This window comes from Moesziomyces antarcticus (assembly GCF_000747765.1).
Source record: "Moesziomyces antarcticus DNA, scaffold: scaffold_v10010, strain JCM 10317, whole genome shotgun sequence".
Taxonomy (NCBI): Eukaryota; Fungi; Basidiomycota; class Ustilaginomycetes; order Ustilaginales; family Ustilaginaceae; genus Moesziomyces; species Moesziomyces antarcticus.
The window spans coordinates 462,097-482,165 of NW_014639000.1; the positions used below are offsets into that span (position 1 = coordinate 462,097).

General features: G+C 60.0%; 7 protein-coding genes across 7 annotated transcripts; 3 read left to right on the forward strand and 4 right to left on the reverse strand.

Moving 5' to 3' along the window:
• Window positions 1-69: 69 nt before the first annotated feature.
• On the reverse strand, window positions 70-1,366 carry PAN0_010d4091 (uncharacterized protein; the record flags this gene model as incomplete). Its single annotated transcript, XM_014800545.1, has 3 exons — window positions 70-335; window positions 413-545; window positions 629-1,366. The coding sequence occupies 3 exons, from the start codon at window positions 1,364-1,366 to the stop codon at window positions 70-72; spliced, it is 1,137 nt and encodes a 378-aa protein (XP_014656031.1).
• Window positions 1,367-1,726: 360 nt separating this feature from the next.
• Window positions 1,727-4,627, forward strand: PAN0_010c4092 (uncharacterized protein; the record flags this gene model as incomplete). Its single annotated transcript, XM_014800546.1, has 1 exon — window positions 1,727-4,627. One exon carries the CDS (start codon window positions 1,727-1,729, stop codon window positions 4,625-4,627), a length of 2,901 nt encoding a protein of 966 aa, XP_014656032.1.
• Window positions 4,628-7,187: 2,560 nt separating this feature from the next.
• Window positions 7,188-8,344, forward strand: PAN0_010c4093 (quinone oxidoreductase; the record flags this gene model as incomplete). Its single annotated transcript, XM_014800547.1, has 2 exons — window positions 7,188-7,390; window positions 7,462-8,344. 2 exons carry the CDS (start codon window positions 7,188-7,190, stop codon window positions 8,342-8,344), a joined length of 1,086 nt encoding a protein of 361 aa, XP_014656033.1.
• Window positions 8,345-8,463: 119 nt separating this feature from the next.
• PAN0_010d4094 (protein transporter SEC9) lies at window positions 8,464-9,627 on the reverse strand (the record flags this gene model as incomplete). The annotated part of the gene is made up of 1 exon (XM_014800548.1): window positions 8,464-9,627. The coding sequence occupies one exon, from the start codon at window positions 9,625-9,627 to the stop codon at window positions 8,464-8,466; it is 1,164 nt and encodes a 387-aa protein (XP_014656034.1).
• Window positions 9,628-9,701: 74 nt separating this feature from the next.
• Window positions 9,702-10,617, forward strand: PAN0_010c4095 (prefoldin; the record flags this gene model as incomplete). Its single annotated transcript, XM_014800549.1, has 4 exons — window positions 9,702-9,809; window positions 10,044-10,285; window positions 10,363-10,459; window positions 10,531-10,617. The coding sequence occupies 4 exons, from the start codon at window positions 9,702-9,704 to the stop codon at window positions 10,615-10,617; spliced, it is 534 nt and encodes a 177-aa protein (XP_014656035.1).
• A 188-nt stretch (window positions 10,618-10,805) lies between these two features.
• On the reverse strand, window positions 10,806-16,505 carry PAN0_010d4096 (uncharacterized protein; the record flags this gene model as incomplete). Its single annotated transcript, XM_014800550.1, has 1 exon — window positions 10,806-16,505. One exon carries the CDS (start codon window positions 16,503-16,505, stop codon window positions 10,806-10,808), a length of 5,700 nt encoding a protein of 1,899 aa, XP_014656036.1.
• Window positions 16,506-18,554: 2,049 nt separating this feature from the next.
• PAN0_010d4097 (RNA recognition domain-containing protein) lies at window positions 18,555-19,859 on the reverse strand (the record flags this gene model as incomplete). The annotated part of the gene is made up of 2 exons (XM_014800551.1): window positions 18,555-19,720; window positions 19,817-19,859. 2 exons carry the CDS (start codon window positions 19,857-19,859, stop codon window positions 18,555-18,557), a joined length of 1,209 nt encoding a protein of 402 aa, XP_014656037.1.
• Window positions 19,860-20,069: the final 210 nt, after the last annotated feature.

Consider the following 20,069-nt stretch of genomic DNA (forward strand, 5'->3'; position numbering starts at 1 on the left):
TGCTGAGATTGGCATGCCTGTGCTTTCGGCACTCCATTGCGGATCGATCACGAGATTGGCTGTGCTGATCTACTCTTTCCAACGGCCCACCTCGACCTCGCACAACTCCTCCAGGCCGACCAAACTCTGTGAGCCTCTCGTTTCGAGGTGCGGAAGGCTGATCCAGGCCTCGTACGCTTGTCGGCGAGCCTTGCTTGTCGACTGTTGCGCTTCGTTCGTGTCTCGCGCTTTCGTTGACGCCGGTCGTTCGCCTGACTGGATCAGCGTCGGCACAAGAAGATCCAGGTGTTGTGTCGACACCCGATACTGTGATGTCAGATCAAACACCCGCTCGACTGCGACAAAGAGAGATTTTGAACAGAACAGATTGTCAGTGCGATGTCCGCAATGCCGTGGCCAACAATCGACTTACCGAAGCGCTCCAGTGGCCAAGAGGCCCAAAGTGGATCTTGGAATGCAAACTCGAGGCCTTTGCGCTGTGCGGCTTCTTCGAGCAGGCTGCGTAGCGAGTCGCTTGCTGTGGTCAACTTGGCCAGCGCCTTGTTCTGTCAAGTCCAGATTAACTCGCCGTGTCAGTTGCCTACTCGCATCCGAAACTGTCGTGCAGCCACTTGGAGCTTGAGCTTACCAATCGATCCAGAACAACCGCGAGCCCGTCGTGCGCTGCCTCGATGCGAGCAGTTGCATCAGCCATACGTGATTCTTTCAGTCCGCCTGGCCCGTCCACCGGATCATGGGCTTGCTTGGGATCCAGAGCCATCGCCCTCTTCGTGTCTTGTGTGCTTGAGCTCAGCTTCGCCGGACCTTTGGCCTTTCGAACGGGCGCCATATCGTCTTTGTTGAGCCTTGTTGCAGCGTGAAACTCCTCCCATCCATCCACAGCTTCTTTCGCCCATTTGAGTCCATCAAACGTGGCGATCTCTTCCCACATCCTGGCCGCTGCCACAAATGCAGTCAGCAACGTCCGGCATTGCCGATGGTAGGTTGTTTCGAAGTCCCTACTGAGGAGTCCTGTTGAGTCGTACATTGAGGGAGCCGCTCCCCCGAGCAAGGTGTTGGCTCCACTGCCTCCTGGAGTCGACGGTGAGCCGAAGCGATTCGAGGGCTGGGGAGACGCACGTGAAGAGGAAGATAGCGAGATGCTCCTGTTTCCTCCGCCTCCACCTCCATTCCCTCCCGCAACTCCAAGCGACTTGTTTGCTTTCGGAGTTGATGGCGCTGGTTTGCCGCTCGGTGTCGAAGATGCGGAAGGTCGTGGTGGGGTTCCCGCCTTGCCGGCCTTGGCGAGCAGGGCTGCGTTTTGGCTGTTCCTTCCGAACGGAGACATGGCAGCCGCTGACGGCCTATTTGGGGCGGGAGAAGGCATCTTGCGCCTGTGATTGGAGACTCGTGCCCAAGGTCTGCGGTCAAAGTGATTGTAGAGAGGTGGTCAATTTGTGCCAAACACGAGGAGGGAGTGGAGCACGAGCAAACCAAATTTCCGGACGGAAGTCGGAACACGGCAAAAATCACGAAGGTGTTACGTCAAGGCTCAGTCGGCCTCCCCGCGTCTGGCGCGGGTTGAAAGCCGAAACCGGCACTTCCGGTGTCCATCGTCTCCGCAACGAGCTCCACCAGCTTTTCACCATATCCTCGCTCGTAATCCAGCCAGCTACCCGCATTTTCGGCACATCGCTCTTCAAATAGAGAAGAATTGCCTGGAGCAGCATTCTTGTCGGCTAGCACAATGTCTGGCCTCTTGCGATCGAGTCCCCGGTCGTCCAGGTCCAGGACATCCGCATCCAAGGAGGACGCCGAACCGCTCTTCGTCGACCCATCCGACGATGCAACATTTCTGTCTCTCAAGAAGCTGCTTTCTGCCCCGGCCACAAGCACACAGCACCTGAGCCTCCTCTCAGAGAGCACTCTATACGGCAGCATCACCTACTATCTCAGCAAGCTCGAGCTCGACCACGTCGCTGAGTTCGCGGGCGTCATCAGCTCCAGCGGATGCCTCTGGACCCCACCGCCCCCTGCTGGTCAGCCTCCCACTGCAGCTTCTGGGAAGGCTCCCACTCCTTCCTCGAACAGCGCACCCAAAGTCACATGGACCACGGAACCTGGCTCGCCATCAAATTCTAGCACCGGCGTGGCGAACGAGCGCAACTCGGCCATCACCCCTAAGCCAGCGTCGCAAAGCTCGCTGAGCGCGTTTTTGATTTCACGCTCCACCAGCATATCGCAAGCCGTCGCAGCAGCTCTGACTAAGCGCGTCGATCTCATCGTCCGTTCCAAGAAGAACTCGACCGGTTGGGCATCCAGCACGGCCCTGTCGCAATACCTGAGTGCCATCGTCAAAGGGATGGACGACACCGAGCTAAATGGAACTCCCGAATCGTATCGAGCAGCCAAGGGTCTCCCCATCCCTCGTTTCGCCGTAGTCGGTGGCCTGCTCAACGCTCTTCACGTACTCAAGGACCAGCGTCGACGCACGCGCGACATGTCCATCCTCGAGGAGGTGGCCGCTGTACGGGCCAATCCTTCGCTCGGTCTCAGCGTGCGTCGCCATCTGAACATCATCGAGGATGAGTGGATCGTTGCTCTCGCCGAAATCCTCGATCATATTCACGGGCCCACTACCTCGGCAGCTCTCAGCGTCGGCGAGACCGCACCCAGCGAAGCAAAGGCGGATGCCGCCAGCGACGAGGATCAGGGCGTAGACGACTGGGAGGTCGAATTTCGAAAGCGCACCGCAGAGGTTGCAGGACCTGCCGGCATCACCGCACTTGCCTCGAAGCGGGCCCTGCGCGCCGGTTTGCGCGACGTCCGCGACGTTCCACTGTACATGGCCGCGCAGCTTGCACCTTTCGTGCCCGACCGGAAGATCCATGCGCTCGACCCAGTGCAACTCGCCTCGGCGACGAGCGACGCCATCTTGTCCCTCTTTGAAGGCGCGGATGGTTCGACCTTCCTGTCTGATCTTGCTCAGGATGTCAGCAATGCGAAAGACGGCGACCAGGGAGCTAGTCAAATCCATTTGAATCCCGACGGCAGCACCGCGAGGTCCCTCCAGCATGTCATCGACTCGACGCTGTTCTCCGTGCTGGGACCTCTATCCAAGCTCATGTCGCGAGCGCTTGCCAAAGCTGTCACCTCCCTTACGCCCGCGCAGCTCTCGTCGATGCTCCTCGGAACGTCGGATGCGGCATTGGAGCCGCAGACTGGCGAGGTCGAATTCTTCCCGGTGCTTGTGCGCATGTCGCGCCTCTCATCGCAATTGGAAGCAGCCTGGCTCTCGAGCCCGCTCGCGGGCGCAGACGAGGCTCAGATCGCCGAGACGAGCCGACAGCTCACCAAACAGATGTGGACCGTGTTCAAAACGCTCCTCTTCAGCTACACCATGGTCTTTGATTCCATGATGGACGCGCTCGTCGACATGTGCCCCAGCCCGACTCTCACCATGCCGCCCGCGCTTGACCCTGAGCCCGAGGAAGGCGTGGGCAGCGCGTTGCAGGGCAAGCAACGAAAATGGCCTCGCGCATCGACGTCGAATCTGCCCGCACCTTATCTGCTGCTCGTCCAGCTCATGCTGGCAACGTTTTCGCATCTCTACTGGATCACCAGCACGTTCGGCGCGGACGGCTTTGACGTGTACCGCAAGGTCTTCTATTCCGCACTCGACGTTCTCGGTCGAGACGGCGAGGCTTGCATCCAGCTGCTGGAGCTCATCGCGCCCGTATCACCCAATCCGACCGCTCCTTCCACCTCGACGGACGGTTTGGAGATGAACGCGTCCAAACGAAGTTCCACCACCTACTTCCTCAACGTTGCGGAGCAGCTGATCGCCGTTCTTCCGGACGAAGTGGTCGAACAGCTCATCCTGCCCATCTGCCGACCGTACCTGGAGAACACTCGCTTCAGCGACACGTTCGAGTCGGCCCACTCGGTGGTGCTGGCGCTCTACTCGAACCACAAGCGATGCATCCTCAACCTGACGCCTTTCTACGTGGAGCTGCTCATCGCAAGCTATCCGAAGCGCCTCACGTCGGTGCAGCTGGAATACGCCATGTCCACCGTCGTCTCCGCCATCAGCGACCGCAGCGATTCGGTCGCATGGTGGGTCATCACAAAGCTCGCCGATGAGATCGACAGGGAGCGCATGGGAGCTGCATCGTCTTCGGCCGATGGCGACTCTCGCAAGGAACAGATTCAAGCTGGCGGATATGCGGAGTCCAACGGAGCGACGAAGCAGGATGTAGCAGATGCTACCGCGGGCAGCGCCTCGTCCCACCCTTCCTCGACCAATCCCACCGCCCTCTCCGGTGAAGGGGACTCTGAAGCCAGTGCTGACACTTACGACCGCTTGACGCATTTGCAGATGTGCCTGATCAGCTGCATCCCGAGCGTCAACCTCGTGCTGCTCCGATCCGCTCTCAAAAAGGTTGAGACGTACATTGCGCAGCAAAAGCAGCAAGAAGAGGGACGCGGCTCGGAGGTAGCCCTTTCGGCGTCCGCAGAGAGATCGGCCGGAGGCAGCCGATTGGCCTTGTGCCAAAAGACGTTTGACGCAATCCAGGCGCTCAACGCAGCCACGAGGGAGGAGGGACTCCGATGGTGGCTCGACAACAGGGTCCAATTTGGCGTGTAGCATGATCCCATCGCGTCCTCAGCACCTCGATCAATGAACCACAGCAGATGCATGCCAGTGATAGACTTCAAGCGTGTGATCTTGAAGGCAGGTCGCAAAGGCGCGAAAGTGGTGTTCACCGCAGACTTGACTGATTCCGCGCTCGCTGGTTCCGCACCCACTGTGTCCGCACTGGATCGTCTTACACCGAAAACAATCATCGAGCGATCTCCGGCTTGTGCACCAGCCTCTTTGCCCCTTTATGGCGGGCGCGGCGACCTTCCAAGCGCGAACCCGTGCATTCTTCGGCTTTTTGCAACGGTCTGCACACGGAAGAACCGCCGAGCATAGAGAAAAGGAGATCAGAGGCAGGTGCACAAGCCCGAAAGATGCAACTCTCGCTCACGTTGCTTCACAATCCGCCCCTTTCATCAAACACAGAGCAATGAGAAGGAGAAATGGCACTGCTTTTCGAACAAGGATTGCGCTCCGAGGCTAGCAGATGCCTGGAGCTTGGAGAGAAGTAGAGCGTCAAAGCCATTTGCTCGAGAGTTCAGATGCTTCGTCCAGGTCCTGAAAGAAATACTTGAGCTCGCGAACAAAGTGCCTTGCAACAGCCTTCTTCACGTTGAGCAGTGAAGGGCAGGAGCAAAGCTTGATCGGGCGGTGAGGGAGACGGAATGCGATGGCTGTGAGCGTCCTGCAGTCGTGCCGAACCGAGAACCATCCGCAACCGAGCTCCAACGAGACAATTGTCAGCCAGGTCGCCTGTCGAACTCACAACCATCGGGCTCGGCGATGTACCGCTGTCCGACATGCTAAAGGAGCCCCCTAACGGCACAGCTCCCCTTTGTGGCCGTCATCCAGCTCAGAGCTTGTTGCTGGAACACGCGCAAGTATCCCAGCAACAGGCGCGTAGCTTGGAGGACGGGCCGCCGAAGGGGAGCTCTACCGACATGGAACTCCTCCAACCTCTCGTTCACCGGCACAGCGCGAAAGCCGAAGGTCGTGAGGTCGCGATGCATTTGATCCTATGCGCTCATCATGAACGTAATGCGAGCGAGGACGAGTTAGACGAGTTGCACAATGTGGTAAAGTTAGGAAGCGATAAGGCCAGTGCACTCACACAAGAAGATGGTAAGCCGTTGACAGCCACGTCAGGATGGGCAAGGCATGAGAGAGAAAAGATCGAGCGAGGAGATCGGGGCTTGGTGGGATGAGCGAAGTGTGGTCGAGAGATCATCGCCTTAAGTTATGTGCTTTTTCAACAGCACAGACGAGAGCGGGCAACCGAAGCACAGGCAGGCCACGTGCGCAGACCAGATTTGACTCGGCCAGGCAAGAGCGGAGCTTCTGCCACGCCTGTAGCAATCAGAACTAGCAGAGGGAAGCGAGCGTGGCGGTGGACAGCTGCGACGGCAGCAGCAGCTGGAGCTCTAGTGACCGCGCAGCGATAGCAAGAGCCACAGCAGTGGTGTCGCCGTGAAGGCTGATTCCCAGACAATCTTCTTGGCTCGACGCCGACTAATGAGGTCTGCAAACACATCGTCGCGGATTCGCTAGAGCATGACGGACAAGGCTGATCAGGGATGCCTGCCACGCGTGGCGACTGACTCTTGACTGCACACGCGCACAAATCTGCGGACTGGCTCGCCCTCGCTTCGTTGCGCAGAAAAGCTCGAATGCAAAAGGAGAAAGTTTAGCTCAAGGTGGGCAATCCTCCATTGACTCGGCCTGCATGTTGCTCAACCTTTCTCACGATGGCGCCCGAGCAGCAGCGGAAGACACTCAAGGACGAGACCGTGCGCAACATCATAAGCCCCCGATAGAGGTAGAGTCCCTTTATTCAGGTGGTCAGTGGTCTGGTCTGTCCTCGCCCATTACAATCTGTGAGTTCGAGGCAGAGATGAGATCCGCGTACGGTCCCCGCTCGGTCGTGGAGATGCCGACTCGAAACCCAAATGCTTCTCACGCGCAGCGCATCCGAGAAGAGTGCCAACGGCATGCACACCTGACGATCGAGTGAGTAGCCGTGCTGGATCCATTGCCGAGCTGTAAATCTCCGGCATGAACGCTTCGGTCGCCGCGGACAAGGGAGACAGCCTCCACTTGCACGGGATGTGGAGGATTTCGGCGAGTTTTTTGGTGCATGACGAAGTTTGTTCGCGTGTCGTTTGACATCATCCCTCGGCATGGCCCTCCACCTTTGGAGCTGCTCGGACGGCAAGCCTCCGATCTCGAAGGGAGGCTCCACGTCTGTTGTCCAAGACCTTTGCTCATGCATGCGGAGCTGGGCTGGTACAGACCAAGCAAATGCCGCAGAAAGAGGTGCGAAGCGAGGACTCAGAATTGCCCTGCCGAACATCGCACATCTCTGTCCGCTCCGAGATCTTGAGACGGCGGTTGAGACGCTTCAGGGCAGGAGGCCGATGACGCTCCACCTGCTATTCAATGTCGAGTCCTCCTCGCTGATTGTACCGTATATAGAGCTCCAAGTGTCGACGTCCTTAACCTCCTTTTTCCCACACAAACATTCGCCTCCTTCCTTCTTCGCTCACACCTCAGGAAAGCAGCAGCAACCATGTCCAACACTGACGCACACTTCGAAGGCTGGGTCGGCCACGACAAGTCGTGCATCGGCAACATGAAGTGGGAGAAGTTTGAGCCCAAGCAGTGGCGCGAGACCGACATCGAGATCAAGATCGAGTGCTGCGGTGTCTGCGCCTCGGACCTGCACACCGCTCGTTCCGGTTGGGGTCCCACCCGCTACCCCTGCGTCGTCGGGTAAGTTTCGCATGCAGACCGACATACTCGCACGAACCAACTTCTGACGGATTTATGTTGCTTGTTGACAGCCATGAGATCGTGGGTACCGTTTCGCGCGTCGGAAAGGAGACTAAGGGCTTCAAGATCGGCGACCGTGTCGGCGTGGGTGCGCAGTCGGACTCGTGCAAGAAGTGCTCCGCCTGCAAGGACGGCTTGGAGCCGTGGTGTGAAAACGGCATCGTTGGCACATACAACGGCGACTACTCTGCCACCGACGGCTCGGGCTACTCGATGGGTGGCTATGCGACCTACTCGCGTGTTCCCGCCCACTTTGCCGTGCACATCCCCGAGTCGCTCCCCTCGGCCGTCGCTGCCCCCCTGATGTGCGGTGGTGTCACGGTGTACAACCCGCTCAAATCCAACGGCTGCGGTACCGAGGGTGTCAAGAACGTCGGTGTGGTGGGTATCGGTGGTCTTGGTCACTTTGCCCTCATCTTTGCCAAGGCGCTGGGTGCCGAAAAGATCACGGCCATCTCGCACACGCATTCCAAGGAGGAGCTGGCGCGCAAGCTGGGTGCGACCGACTTCATCGCTTCGGGCGACAAGGACCCGTACTCGGCGCACAAGCGTTCGCTCGACCTGCTCATCCTCACCAACATGCCCATCTCGGACTACCTCACCCTCGTGCGTCCGCGCGGCAAGATCGTCGCCGTCGGCGTACCCGAGGAGCCCTGCCAGCCTACTCCGCTCCCCGGCCTCGCCTTCAGCGGCGTCTTCCTCGGCGGCTCGCTCATCGGTGGCCCCGGCATCATCGCCGAGATGCTCGAGCTCGCAGCAAAGCAGAACCTCAAGCCCATGATCGAAGAACGCGACATGAAGGACGCCAACCAGGTCGTCTCCGACATGGACGCCGGCAAGCCCAGATTCCGATACGTCATGGTTAACAAGGACTACACCCCCGTCCAGGCCTGATCTTGCCCCCTTCGCTCTAGTATTTGAAAACACCCTGCGCTTCTCTAATCAAGGATGGATTGCAATTGTCCGAATCGTCGGATCGGCTCCATAGACGAAGCGAGTGAGGAGCGAGAGCGTCACTTGATGTTGCCCAGACGCTGTGTGCCGGCAAAGATCTTGGTGTCGAGCGTGGTGGCCTTGTCGCCGATCCTCTGCAGCCTCGAGTTCTGCGAGTCGACTTCGGCGCCCATCGCCTTGCCGAGCTGGTTGAGCCGAGAGCTCAGCATGCCAATCTCGTCGAGGTTCTGGTCGAGCTCGTCCTCGAGCTCGTCGTCCGACTCGGTGGCTTCGAATTGGTATCGGCCGCGCTGGGCGATCTTGTTGCGCTGCACCTCTTCGGCCTTTTTGCCCGTGCCGAATCTGTCCTGGCCAAATCGGCCGATGTTGGCCTTGCCTGTGCCGGGACCGTTCATGCTCGCGTCGAGCCTCGACTGCGCCGCAGTGACGTCGCGTCGCACGGCTTCGCGCTCCTCGCGCTCATCAATGTGGCGCGCAATGATGCGTGCCTCCTCGGCATCGCGCTTTGCCTTCTTGTTGAACTGAATGTTGGGCCGGAAGATGGAGCGGTTGAGAGCCACGATCTCCTTGGCATTGTCTTCGGCACGCGAGGCGTGCGCCTTTGCGAGGTCGAGCGAGCGTTCGGTGTTGCCGATCTTCTCCGACTGGTCCGAGAGCTTGAACATGGTGTTGGTCGCCGTCTCCTCGGCTTCACGCGCGATGCGAAGGGCATTTCGCGTCGACGAGAGCGACTCTTGCTTGGTAAAGCGCATCTGCTGCTTGATCGCCTCGACCTCGTCGTCTTCCTCATCGCGCTGCTCCTCTTGCTGTTCCAGGCCGTCGTAGCCTGCATTAGAAGCTGCGTTCGCACCCGAGCCTCGGCCGTATTCGGCTTCTAGGTCGTCATCACCACCCGCGCCACTCCGGACATTGCGAGAGAGGTTGGAGGATTTGTTTGCACTGCCGCCCGCGTATTGGTCGTATCCCGAGCCGAAGCCGGCGCTAGGTGCCCGCGCATTGGCGAATCGGTCCTGGTACGGAGCTGGTCCGCCGGGAGCACCACCAGCACCACCACCGTAGCCTTGATTGCCGTAGCCATAGCCGGCGCCTCCGCCCTGTCCCGAGGGGCCTGCACCGCCATAGCCTGGGCCACCTGCACTGTATCTGCCAGGTGGGCCGGACTGAGGCGGAGGCGCCGATTCGACGGGCGGAATTTTGCTGCTCTTCTTGCCGAATAGACCCATGTTGTAGGTTGATGGAGGTTGTGTGTGAAGTGGGTCTGGCAGGGGTGTGAGTGTCGGGTGAAGTTACCGCGCGTATGCCCAGCTCCAAGACGTTTCGCTGTCCAAAAGTGGCCACGGTGGCTGAGGAGGTGCGTGCATGCACCGCCCCCGCAGCCGACAAGGGACAACACCAATCTAACAATGTTTTAAGTCTCTGTAAGCCGGTCTAACACTTTGGAATTAGCGCGCCCAGAGCAACACCTGCAGGCGAGCGAAGATGCGTTGCTCCGACGACTTTTACTTGCGACCTGCATCTGCTCAAGATCACACCGACCCGCCTTGCATCCATCACAGCACCGCTGCTCTCCCGATTGACAGCGTCTTGCAACCATACTCGACTGATAAACCCATCGCTGGTCACAACACGATCTCTTCAGCGCATCAGCACCGCACACCACCAGCAAAGACTCGCCATGTCGTCGCGCATTCCGGACGAGACGCTCTCGAAAGTGCTCGAGAAGATCCAGCTGCAAGTATACCAGACGAACCAGCAGCTGAGTGCGCTTCGGGCGCAGATTGCCGCACGCGAGCGCGAGGCCAAGCTCAACACGCTCACGCTCACCGAGCTGCAGGCGATTCAGGATCCCAACGCACCGTTCTACCGCTCAGTTGGAAAGATGTACGTCCATCACTCCCGCCTTCCCATTCAAATGCCACCCGAACTCACATTGACTTCTGCTCTTTTGGTGCTCTTAGGTTCCTGCAAGAATCACAACCCGTCGTGCTGTCCGAACTTGAGCAGAAACAGACCGCCATCACATCAGATCTTGAAGCCCTCCAGAAGAAGCAAAAGGTACGTCCCCCCTCCCCTCTTCGACCTCACTCCGATCAAGTCTGGCTCACACAACGTCCTCGCACATACAGTACCTCCAAAAACAACGCGAAGACGCACAGGCCCACCTCAAAGACATCTTTTCCAGCGTCAACCGTCAGCAGCAACAAGAAGCCTGACCCTACCAGCCCCCAGCCCACCATGTATCCATACCGACATCCAGAACAAGTCGCCTCCCACAGACCCATCGGATGACATCGTGAGATCGGCATCAATATTGAGTACAAATACAGTCGGTTGCGATACAAGAATAAGAAACTACCATGCCGCCGACAGCAGCCAGAAACAGCGCGCAAGGGCGGAGCACTTACGACCTCTTGGTCATCGAGAAGCTCGATGCAGGCAAGAGTGGCGAGCCTCCCATGCTGAGCGACTCCCTGCTCGCCATGCCCAGCACGCTGTTCGCCCGTGACGGCGAAGCCGTTCCCGAGCCACCTGTCCTGCTCAGCGCCGGTGCGGGTGCGGCCGAGTCGCACAGCAACGCCACCTTCTGGATCAGCGCGATCGCTCGCTGCACGCGCGCATGCGACAGTGACTCCGGCGGCGTGTTGCGCAACAGATCGCGCAGCATCAACCCGTACCTCGGGATGCGCTGCGTCGGCATGATCGTAATGTCCATCGGGGTCAGGCACTTGGCCGTCGCCCCGTTTGTGAGTCCGAGCTGACTCTGCCCAGCCATGCCTGGGCCTGCTCCAGCCGAAGGCGTCATGGTCAGCCCCGGCCACATGTCCGAAACGCCACCCGACGTCGGAGTAGGCAGCGGCGTCACCAGTGTCGACTGGCTGCGGGAATGGCCGAACCGGCGCGAAGGCGTCACACTCGTACGCGAGCCTTCCGCGCCCGGTGACAGTCCCGCACTGCTTTGCTCAAGCGCGCTAGTCGAGTCCGCGCTATCCTGCACCTGCGTCAGACCCAAGCCTTGCGTGGAGGGTGAGGCCACGACAACACGAGGAGGCACGAAGCTGGTGCTTGTGATTGTGCTCCGCCTCTTTGTTGATCGTTTCGCGGGCATCGTTGAGCCGTCCAGTTCGCGCTCCTGCTCTTTGGGAGCGCCGACTGGGGAGGGTGGCCGTGTCAGCGAAGTCATCCGCAGCGTCTGGCGGTGCAGACCGAGCCCGGGCGATGAATTTCCGCTCGCACTCGAAGCGTCGCTGGTGGTCGCACCCACCTCGCTCGAGTCGCGAGGCGTCAGCGGGACCAAGCCGATCTTGTACGGTGATTTGCCCTTGGCCAGCTCAGTCGAGCGCAGCTCCTTCAACGCTTGCGATGCCACTCCCGACCAGCCAACAAAGGTGGCTTCCAACTGCACCGCCAGCGCATCGAATGCTGCGCCCACACCCGCACTCGTCGGATTCGACTCGACCCGATGCACCAGCGCATTGCTGAGCGCGATCAGCTGCGGTAGATGCAGCCGCAGCAGAGCAATGTGGCCCGGCGGCGAGCCGCTCGCAGAAGTTTTGGCCGCATAGGCAGACGAGTAGGCGGCAAACAGATTGCTCGCCGACTTGCGCTTGGCGCCAAGAGAACTGCTGCTGCCTCCCGGAGCGTTTTGGATGTTGCGCACCACGCTCAGCAGACTGCTTAGATGCCTTGCGTACGACCTCTCCGTCTGCACAAGCTCCCGGATCAGGAAGAGCGCCTTGACCTCCTTCTTCCAGTCATCGTCGTTGACAAAGGCACCGTCGTGCAGATTGCCGCTCGCCTTGCCCACGCCCCACTCCAAGCCGGTCGTCGGTCCACCAACGGGCGATACCTTGTCGGCGTACGACTTGACAATGTCCTTCTGACGCTGGTCAATGTCTTGGTCAGACTTGCGAGAGACTGAAGATGCAGACCGCGGGCGACCGAGCTTGGCACCCGCACTAGCCGAACGCTTGTGGCGTAGCCGCGTGCTCGTTACAGCCTTGGTCGAGGCACCAACCTTGTCCGAGCGCCCACGGTCGGCGTGACCGTTGACTGAACTGCTCTTCTCGCCCAAGAGGGTACTCGTTCGATCCTCCGGCTCGTCATCGTCGATCATCGATCCCGAGATCTTGGTCTTGAGATAATTGCCAGACATCATGCCGAGTCGCGCGAGGCGTGTCTTGTTCTCGAGATCCTGCGCATGTGCTTGGATGCGCTCGCGGTGGATCTGTCGCACGGACTCGAGCGCTTCGAGGAACTCGCGATCATCGACCATGTCGAGCGTCGGCTGGCTCTTCTTGCGCTCATTCATACCTCCGCGGAATCCCAGCGCAGTGGACGGCCGAGCAAGCGGGCGATCCTCCACCATCGAAGTGCGGATGGGAGAGAGAACCGGCCTGCTGAGCGTGCGTCGCCGGTTCATATCCATCCGGCCGGCATTCGAGTCCACCAAAGCGGTATTCGACTCCATAGGCGATAACGGTTCGGGAGACAGTCTTTGAGCATTCTCGCCTGTCGGCTTGCCCGAATCCGAGACCACGATTCGAGACAGGCCGTGCTTGGCTGCCTCGGCCGACCTCGGCTTGCTTACTGCCGGCACCGATCTGTTCACACTGGGCTTACTCGGGGAACCAGTGGCAATCGGAGAGGCCCGAGAGCCAGCCGAAGGTCCTGCGCGGAAAGACGACGGAGGGTTCGCGGGCCGCTGTGGAGAGCGCGAAGGACGCTGCGATTCGGGCGTTGTCAGCGTCGAGGCGGAGGCGGACCGCACAGTGCTTCGACCGTTGGACTGGGTCAGTGGCTGCACGCTCCTGGCCAGCGAGCTCTTGGTTGGAGCCAGGACACTGCTGCTGAAAGTGCGCGGAGTCTTTCCGCGACCGAGGCTGGACGTCGAAAAGCCGAGCGAGGTCCCGGGTCGTTCGGAAGCAGGCCTGCTGGGCGTGATCCGTTCGGTCTTGAAGCCGGATGACATCTTGCGTAGAGCGGCTGCAGGTGACATTGTTCTTGGCGCCGATGTCGCTTTGACCTTTTCAAGGGCATCAAGGGCGCCTGCGGTTGGCTCTGGCTTGGTATTCTTTAGCGAGACCTTGCGATCTCTGCGCAGCGGGTTTCGCAGATGGAAGCCCAGACTTGTTTCCGGCCGGGCTGCGAGAGCATGCGAAGGCGAGGCAGGACGAGAGCCTTGCGGCGGCGAAATGGTCGCATCCGGCTGCGCAGCACGAGTGCGCGGAGTATCAAAGACGCCTGAAAGACGTCTGCCCAGCGATGATCTTCTGGGATCGGTCGTGGAGTTCGTCATAGCCGCGATGTTGGCCATGCTCATTGATCTGCTGCCAGGCGACGTGCTGGAATCAGCCGCTTTGGTTCGTGGGAAGAACTCGCTTGCAGTTGCAAACGATGGCAAAGCAGAGTTGTCGAGAGAAGGGCTCGAGCCAGCGGTCGGTGGCTGCTCTCTCAGCGGGGAGGTCAAGGCGTCGAAGAAGCGACTCTCTTCGTCAACGGGCGTGAATGCGGGCAGAACGCTCGATAGGCTGTGCGTGCTGGCTTGGCCATGCGTCAAAGCAAGACCGGAAGGCACGACCGGTGCACCGCTAGCGCGCTTGTCGAGGTCCGACGCTGCTTTTTGCGCAGACTTGGAGATCAACGTCACGGAGCCAAGCGACATCTGCTTCTTGTGCCCAGGCTTCTGCATGCTTGATCGGCCTTTGGGCGGCACGATACTGTCGAGTGACTGTGAGGGGGGCACAGGCCGCACTTCGGGAAAGACGAGCGTCTTGTACACAGCCTCGGGCGAGTCTGCAAGTCGATCGAACATCGCAACTTTGAGTGCTTTGCCCTCTGGTCCTTCGTGTTCCGGCTCGGTTCGCTGAGGTCGGGGTAGAACCACGCTGGCATCGTTGAGAACGACCGCCTGGCCTTTTGCAGCAACTTTCTCAATTGTTTTCGCAGTCAACGACAGGGCTGCGTCCTCGGCCTTCGATACCGAGGGGGTCGCAGCCTCTGCCCCTGCTGCATCGCTCGGCAGCTCCACAACTGTTGTCCCAGGCGTGAACGGCTGATCGACAGTGTAGATGTGACTGTTGAGGAACGCAAACGTCTCTGCGAACGATGGCGAGAGTTGTGGATCACCGCTGATGGGCGTGGTGGAGAGAAGTTGACTCGCAGGCAGATCCATGGGCACCGGCACTGCTGAAATGTGTGCGGCTGCTTTGGCCTTGACTGCATCAGTGGCCACCTTCTCATCTCGGAAAGTGGGATTGTTTTGCGTTTTGCTTTGCGCAGAGTCTGCCACTGTCTTGTTCTTGGACGTCTCCAGGGGCTTCCTGTTCTTCAGATGCGGGATTTTGAGCGAGAGCGAGGAGCCTTGAAGCAAGAGGCGAGATGAGAGCCGGGATTTGGGACGCTCCTCGATCTTGCTGTAATCTGTTGGACGTTTCGCGTCCGACACGGGGTTGGCTGGACGAGAAGAGGCCTTGGCCGTAACCGCGTTCTGCAGCCGGGGAATGCTCGACTGCTTGGCCAGCGAGGGTGCGACCGGGGATCCATGCGACGTAGAAGAGCTGACGGAACCGCGTTTTGGCGCCTCGCTTGAACGGACATCGGTAGCCCTCGATGCCACGGTGGATCGACGGTCTAACCGCGAGGAGGGCCGGCTTGGATGCGATCCGGTGTGGGTGGAGCTAGAGGCAGCATCGATCACGCCCGAGTATATCCCTTGCGAGCCCGGCACCAGCGAATCGCCCGGCGTGCGGGTGGACTGGCCGAGAGCCATGCGCTCCGAACCGACAGGCTGTGGCTGATCTGCCGAGGGTGGACTCCACAAGAAAGAGTTGCGCAGACTCTTGGCCTGTCTGGACAAGGTCATGCGGAATGAGCTGCTCGAGGAGGTCGAGGAGCGCTTGGAAGCCGTAGCAAGCGCGGTCTTGTCGCCGCCGTGCGCGGACGACGTCGACAGGCTGGAGGTGGACTTGTTGGCGGTCGACCTGTGACCCACTGCTGAGCTGGAGGAAGAGCTGGTGGATGCAGTCGGCTGCTGGTAGGGCGATAGACGCGGTCTGGCTGCGACTTTGGCGGCGTCGTTCGATGTAGACATGCTCTGAGCCGGTGGAGAGGAGACGGGATGCAGAGCCTCGCCTTCGAGCTTTCGGAGATTGGCGGCAACGAGCTTGCTTCCCGGACTGCCGAGTCGATCGACGCCATCCGCGTCGGTGAAGTCATGGCGAGCAGGTAGATGAAGTTCGTCCGAGGCCTGATCCAACGGAACTGCGAGCGGGTCGAGCGATTGGGAGCGTGAAGGTGGGATGGGTGCATTGGCGCGCATCAAAGGCGGAAGCGATGATTCGGCTCCGTTTGGCGAAGGTCGAGCGTAGGAGTAATCGGACTTCCAGAAGTCGTCGAGACCGTCGGCGGGCGCTGCTTCTGTGCTGTGGGCTCGAACAGCCTTGGGTTGAAGCGGCGTCAGCTCTTCCGACTCCAGCTGCTGCTCGTACGGGGAGCCTTCAGCTTCTTCTGGGCTGGTTGGAGTGGTGCTCGCCGAGCTTTTGCTGCGGTAAAGTGTCGAGGTGGCCGGCAGTGCAGCCGAAGCGGGCGAGGAGCTAGGGACCGCGATGTTGAGCCCTTGCGTCAGGGCATTTGTCTCGTGCTGCTTTGCCGGTCGCGACGTGTCGAGGGAAGGAGTTATAGTCGGGGGAATCGGGAGTTCTTTGAAGCGGCGGTTGAGTACATGGGGATGCTGGGGCAGAAAGAAGCTGTCGGTTGTGGCGGTGGATCGCGAGGATCCGGTGGATCTGCCCGAGTCGCTGCGGTGGTGATCCTGAGACGCGTCCAACGTTGGGTTGGCCAGTGCGAGGCGGGACGAGGAGGGGCAGACGGGAGGGTGCGACGGTTTGCGGCTGGAATAGAGCGGCTGCTGGCTCGCGGCGGCGTGGTGAGGCGACGAGGCGGACGGCTTTCTGACGAGGCGAGAGGAAGACGGGGATGCGGCTTCCGCGCTGGACTGCGTGCGAGACGGTGTAGCTGCGCCTCGCTGCTTCGATGGAAGCGGCGGTGGAGAGCTCGAGCTGGAAGGCAGCGCGCGGCCCGGAGGTATATTAGGAGGAGCCATGGTGCCGACAGTGGGTGCGCGGAGCGCGTAAGGTTGGAGGTTGCGACGGGTGTCAGGCAGCCATTTGCAGAGTCATTTCGGTGCGATGTAGAGCCAGGAGTCGAAGTCGATGTCGATGTTGAGCGGATGAACGTGAGAAAACGGAGCGGAAGACGAAGAACAGGGCGTGCGATCGGTGCTTGAGGCCCAGGACGAGATGCTCGTTCTGGCTGAGAGGGCGTCAGGTTATGTTCCGAACGTGAATTGCTGGGGTCGGTTGCGATGCAGTCATAGGATATCCAGACGAAGCAGGAAGAGCGAGGTGGAGATGGAGCAACCAAGACCAGCTGGCATCGACGGATGAGGCTGTGGCAGGTGGACGTTGACGGCGGAGCACGAGCACGAGCAAGAGCACGAAATGTGGAGCGCGAGCCCGTGCAGCGAGCGTTTGGCCAGCTTAGCCGACGAGATCGGGACTAGACGATGCACGCGTTGGAGCGACGCAGCATGACCAAGCGGCAGTTAGAGGCGGATCGGGGCGACAGCGACGAGGACGAGGTGCAGGAGAGAGGGAGAGGGTGAAAGGGCCCACCAGTGCCCTCCTCCTCGACATGTGTGAGTGTGTGCCGCAGGGCTGGCGGAGGGCAAAGCGAGCGGTGGTGGGTGTCATGCTGCTCGCCTCGGCAAAAGGGTGGTTCAGGGCTCAAGTCGGTGCTGCTGCACCTGCACTTTTTCGATGCACTTTCGATCCTCTCGTGCTGCAAGCCAACAAAGCAGCCTCGCTCCTCCTTGCCGCTGGCTGCCTGCCCGCTTGCCTTACCTCTTTGTGGAGAGCAAAAATATTTAAAAATAAAGAGTAAATCTTAAAAATTAAACGAAAAAACTCCTCGAGAATCACAATCGGCAGGATCAAAGGCTGCAGCTGCAGTTGGTTGGCTCTGTAGAAGGCGCCCACAAGCGAGCCAAGTCAAAGGCCTTCGCGATGCATGTGCCTCGTGCAGCCATGGCAACCATCGTCTGCTCGCTTCGGCTGTCCCGCCGCACAATTTGGAAGGCGAAGGTGGAGCGGATCGGATGCAGAATCGTAGCCAAAAGCCCCAAAAAAAAAGGTTGCCGCTGTGACTTGGCTCGCTCGATCTTTGCGGGTCACATCCGAGCCTAAGCGGAGAGGTGGCGGATCGACGCTGGGATTGGCATGCGATCCATCAACTCCTACTTGGCACTCAGCCTTTCCCGTGCAGCCTCCTCCGCGCCAAGTGGAGGTTCTGAAAAAACAAGGCACAGCAGCAGGTGGTGCTTCCGCTGCGATGAGCGTCGCGCCCGCTGCACGTCGACCTGCCTCAAGCTGTACTCCGACAAGAGCCTGCAGTATGAGCGTGAGCGTGAGCGCGAGCGCGACGACTGCGGGCACCACCGCGCTTTCTGTGACGATCGTGGGCGCTCACGTCGGTTTCACTTGCAGTATTGTATGGTAGTGCGCTTCTCCGCATCTGACCCTGGTGTCTCGGATTTTCTCGACCCTGGCCGCCTTCGCCTCGCCCTCCGCAAATTTCGCGCACATCCGCCTCAAAGCTTTTTCACAGTTCTCCATCGGCTCTCCCGACGGGCACCGATCCCATGCAGGACCAGGTCCTCACTTGGGCAGTTCCGATCGGAATCGGTCGGTTGTCTCCCGATAGCGCTCGTCACGTCAAATCAAATATGGCTAGAGGAGGGGCTGTCCCTTGAGCGACCTGGTCACTTCGACGCTGACGACGTAAGCTGCGGCTCGTGACGATGAACTCGGGCACAGCAACAACGCCCGCAACGAGCTCGGACTGACCGTGGCCAGTCGTGACACCATCTTTCAAGCTTTGCCCAGCTGTTGCTGATTAGCTCGAATATATCGTCAAGAAGTCTGTTTCGAGGCAAGTCGAGCGTGAATTCAGACGATTCGTCGGTGGACAGGTGGTCAATCACAATCACAGCCTTCACACGATCCTGACGCCTATCGAACGCGATGCATGGCAACGTCAAGTCGTCGACATTCATGTTGCCTAGTGTTACAGCCTTTTTTGAGAAATGGCACGATCAGGCCTGTCCAAACTGCGCCTTGAGCTGCATGATGCTCGCCTTCTGATCGGCAGGAAGCGCGTTGATCTGGTCCGGCGTAAGCTGCAGTACCTGCATGAGCAGCGCCTTCTGCTCCTCGGGAAGATTCTGGCCGGCGAGCGCTGCGATCGGATCGTTGGCAGCGGGCGCTTGCGGCGCAGGTGGCTGGGCGCCGTAGCCAAGCTGACCGTATGGCCCGGGAGGTGGGCGGGCAGAAGGCGGGTAGGCTCCGGGCGGAGGTGCTCCGCCGTAGTGTTGAGGCGGTGTCGCGGATCCTCCGCCATTGTTGGAGGCAGCCTGCTGCATGTGAGGCGGAACGGCTCCAGGCGCTCCAGCAGGAGCAGCGGCCGGTGCACCAGGCAGCGTACCCGATGCGGCGAGGATGCGCTGCAGAATGTCCGGGTCCACGACGTTCATCATAAGCATGGCCTGGAAGAGCGCATAGGCAAGCTGCGGGTGGCCAGTGAGAAGAGCCCGCGCCTGGTCCGGAGATGTTGTGACGAGCGACTTCATCTGGCTCATGATGTCGAGCAGTTGGTTGGGCGGTAGCGTTGCCAGCGTTTGTGTGATGGCATCCGTCGCGCCCACGCCTGGTGGCAGCGGCACACCAGCTGGCAGATTCGGCGGCAATGTCATCGGTCCACCACCCGCGCCCATGGGCCCTGCTCCTGGCGCGCCATACGCACCAGGAGGTCCGCCAGGTCCACCATATGGAGCGCCGCCAGGACCGCCGAAAGGTCGCTGGCCGAAGCCATTATCGCGCTGTTGCCAGCCCGAGCCCACTGCTCCTCCTCCACGGGTCGGGCCTGCATGGCCGAATGTCCCTGGCCTGCCAGCGCGTCCAGCCGCTGCTGCCCTTCTGCGCAGATCATCCTGGTCAAACTGGCCGTGCTGTGTCGAGCGTCCTTCCATGAGCGGGTCGATGTCCGCGAACGAGATGCGCAGGGGGCGGCCGCCCACTTCGACTTCGTTGAGATTTCGCACCGCAGAGGCTGCGGTCTCTGGATCTTCAAACTCGCAGAATCCGTATCCCTTGAACTTGCCCGTGTCGCGATCGTTGACCAGGCGGAATCCGACCACCTTGCCCACCTCTCGGAAGACGTCAGTCAACTGCTCCTCTGACATGTCATATGGGATGTTGCCGACTGCGTTCGTGAAGCGATTTGGAGCGGTGGAGGTCAGTTTCGTCCTGGCAGCTCTTCAATTGCGAAGAAGCACCGTCCGACTGCGAGGAGACTTACCGAAGACGACGCGCGACCCCCTTCCAGGACCGGGCCCAACCATCGTGATGGGTCGATGTTTTGCGAAGACGCGGGTTTGGTGTTCGGACGAGATTGCTTGACTTTAGATGCAGGATCGCAACGTTGAAATGCAACAGGGTTTGCTCTGATTGCAGACCGCTTTAAAAGAGGCTGGCGCAGGACTTCTGACTGCTGCGCAGGGTCGATGATGATGCAGCCGGGCTTGATATGCGTTATTGCTGCGCACGGAGCT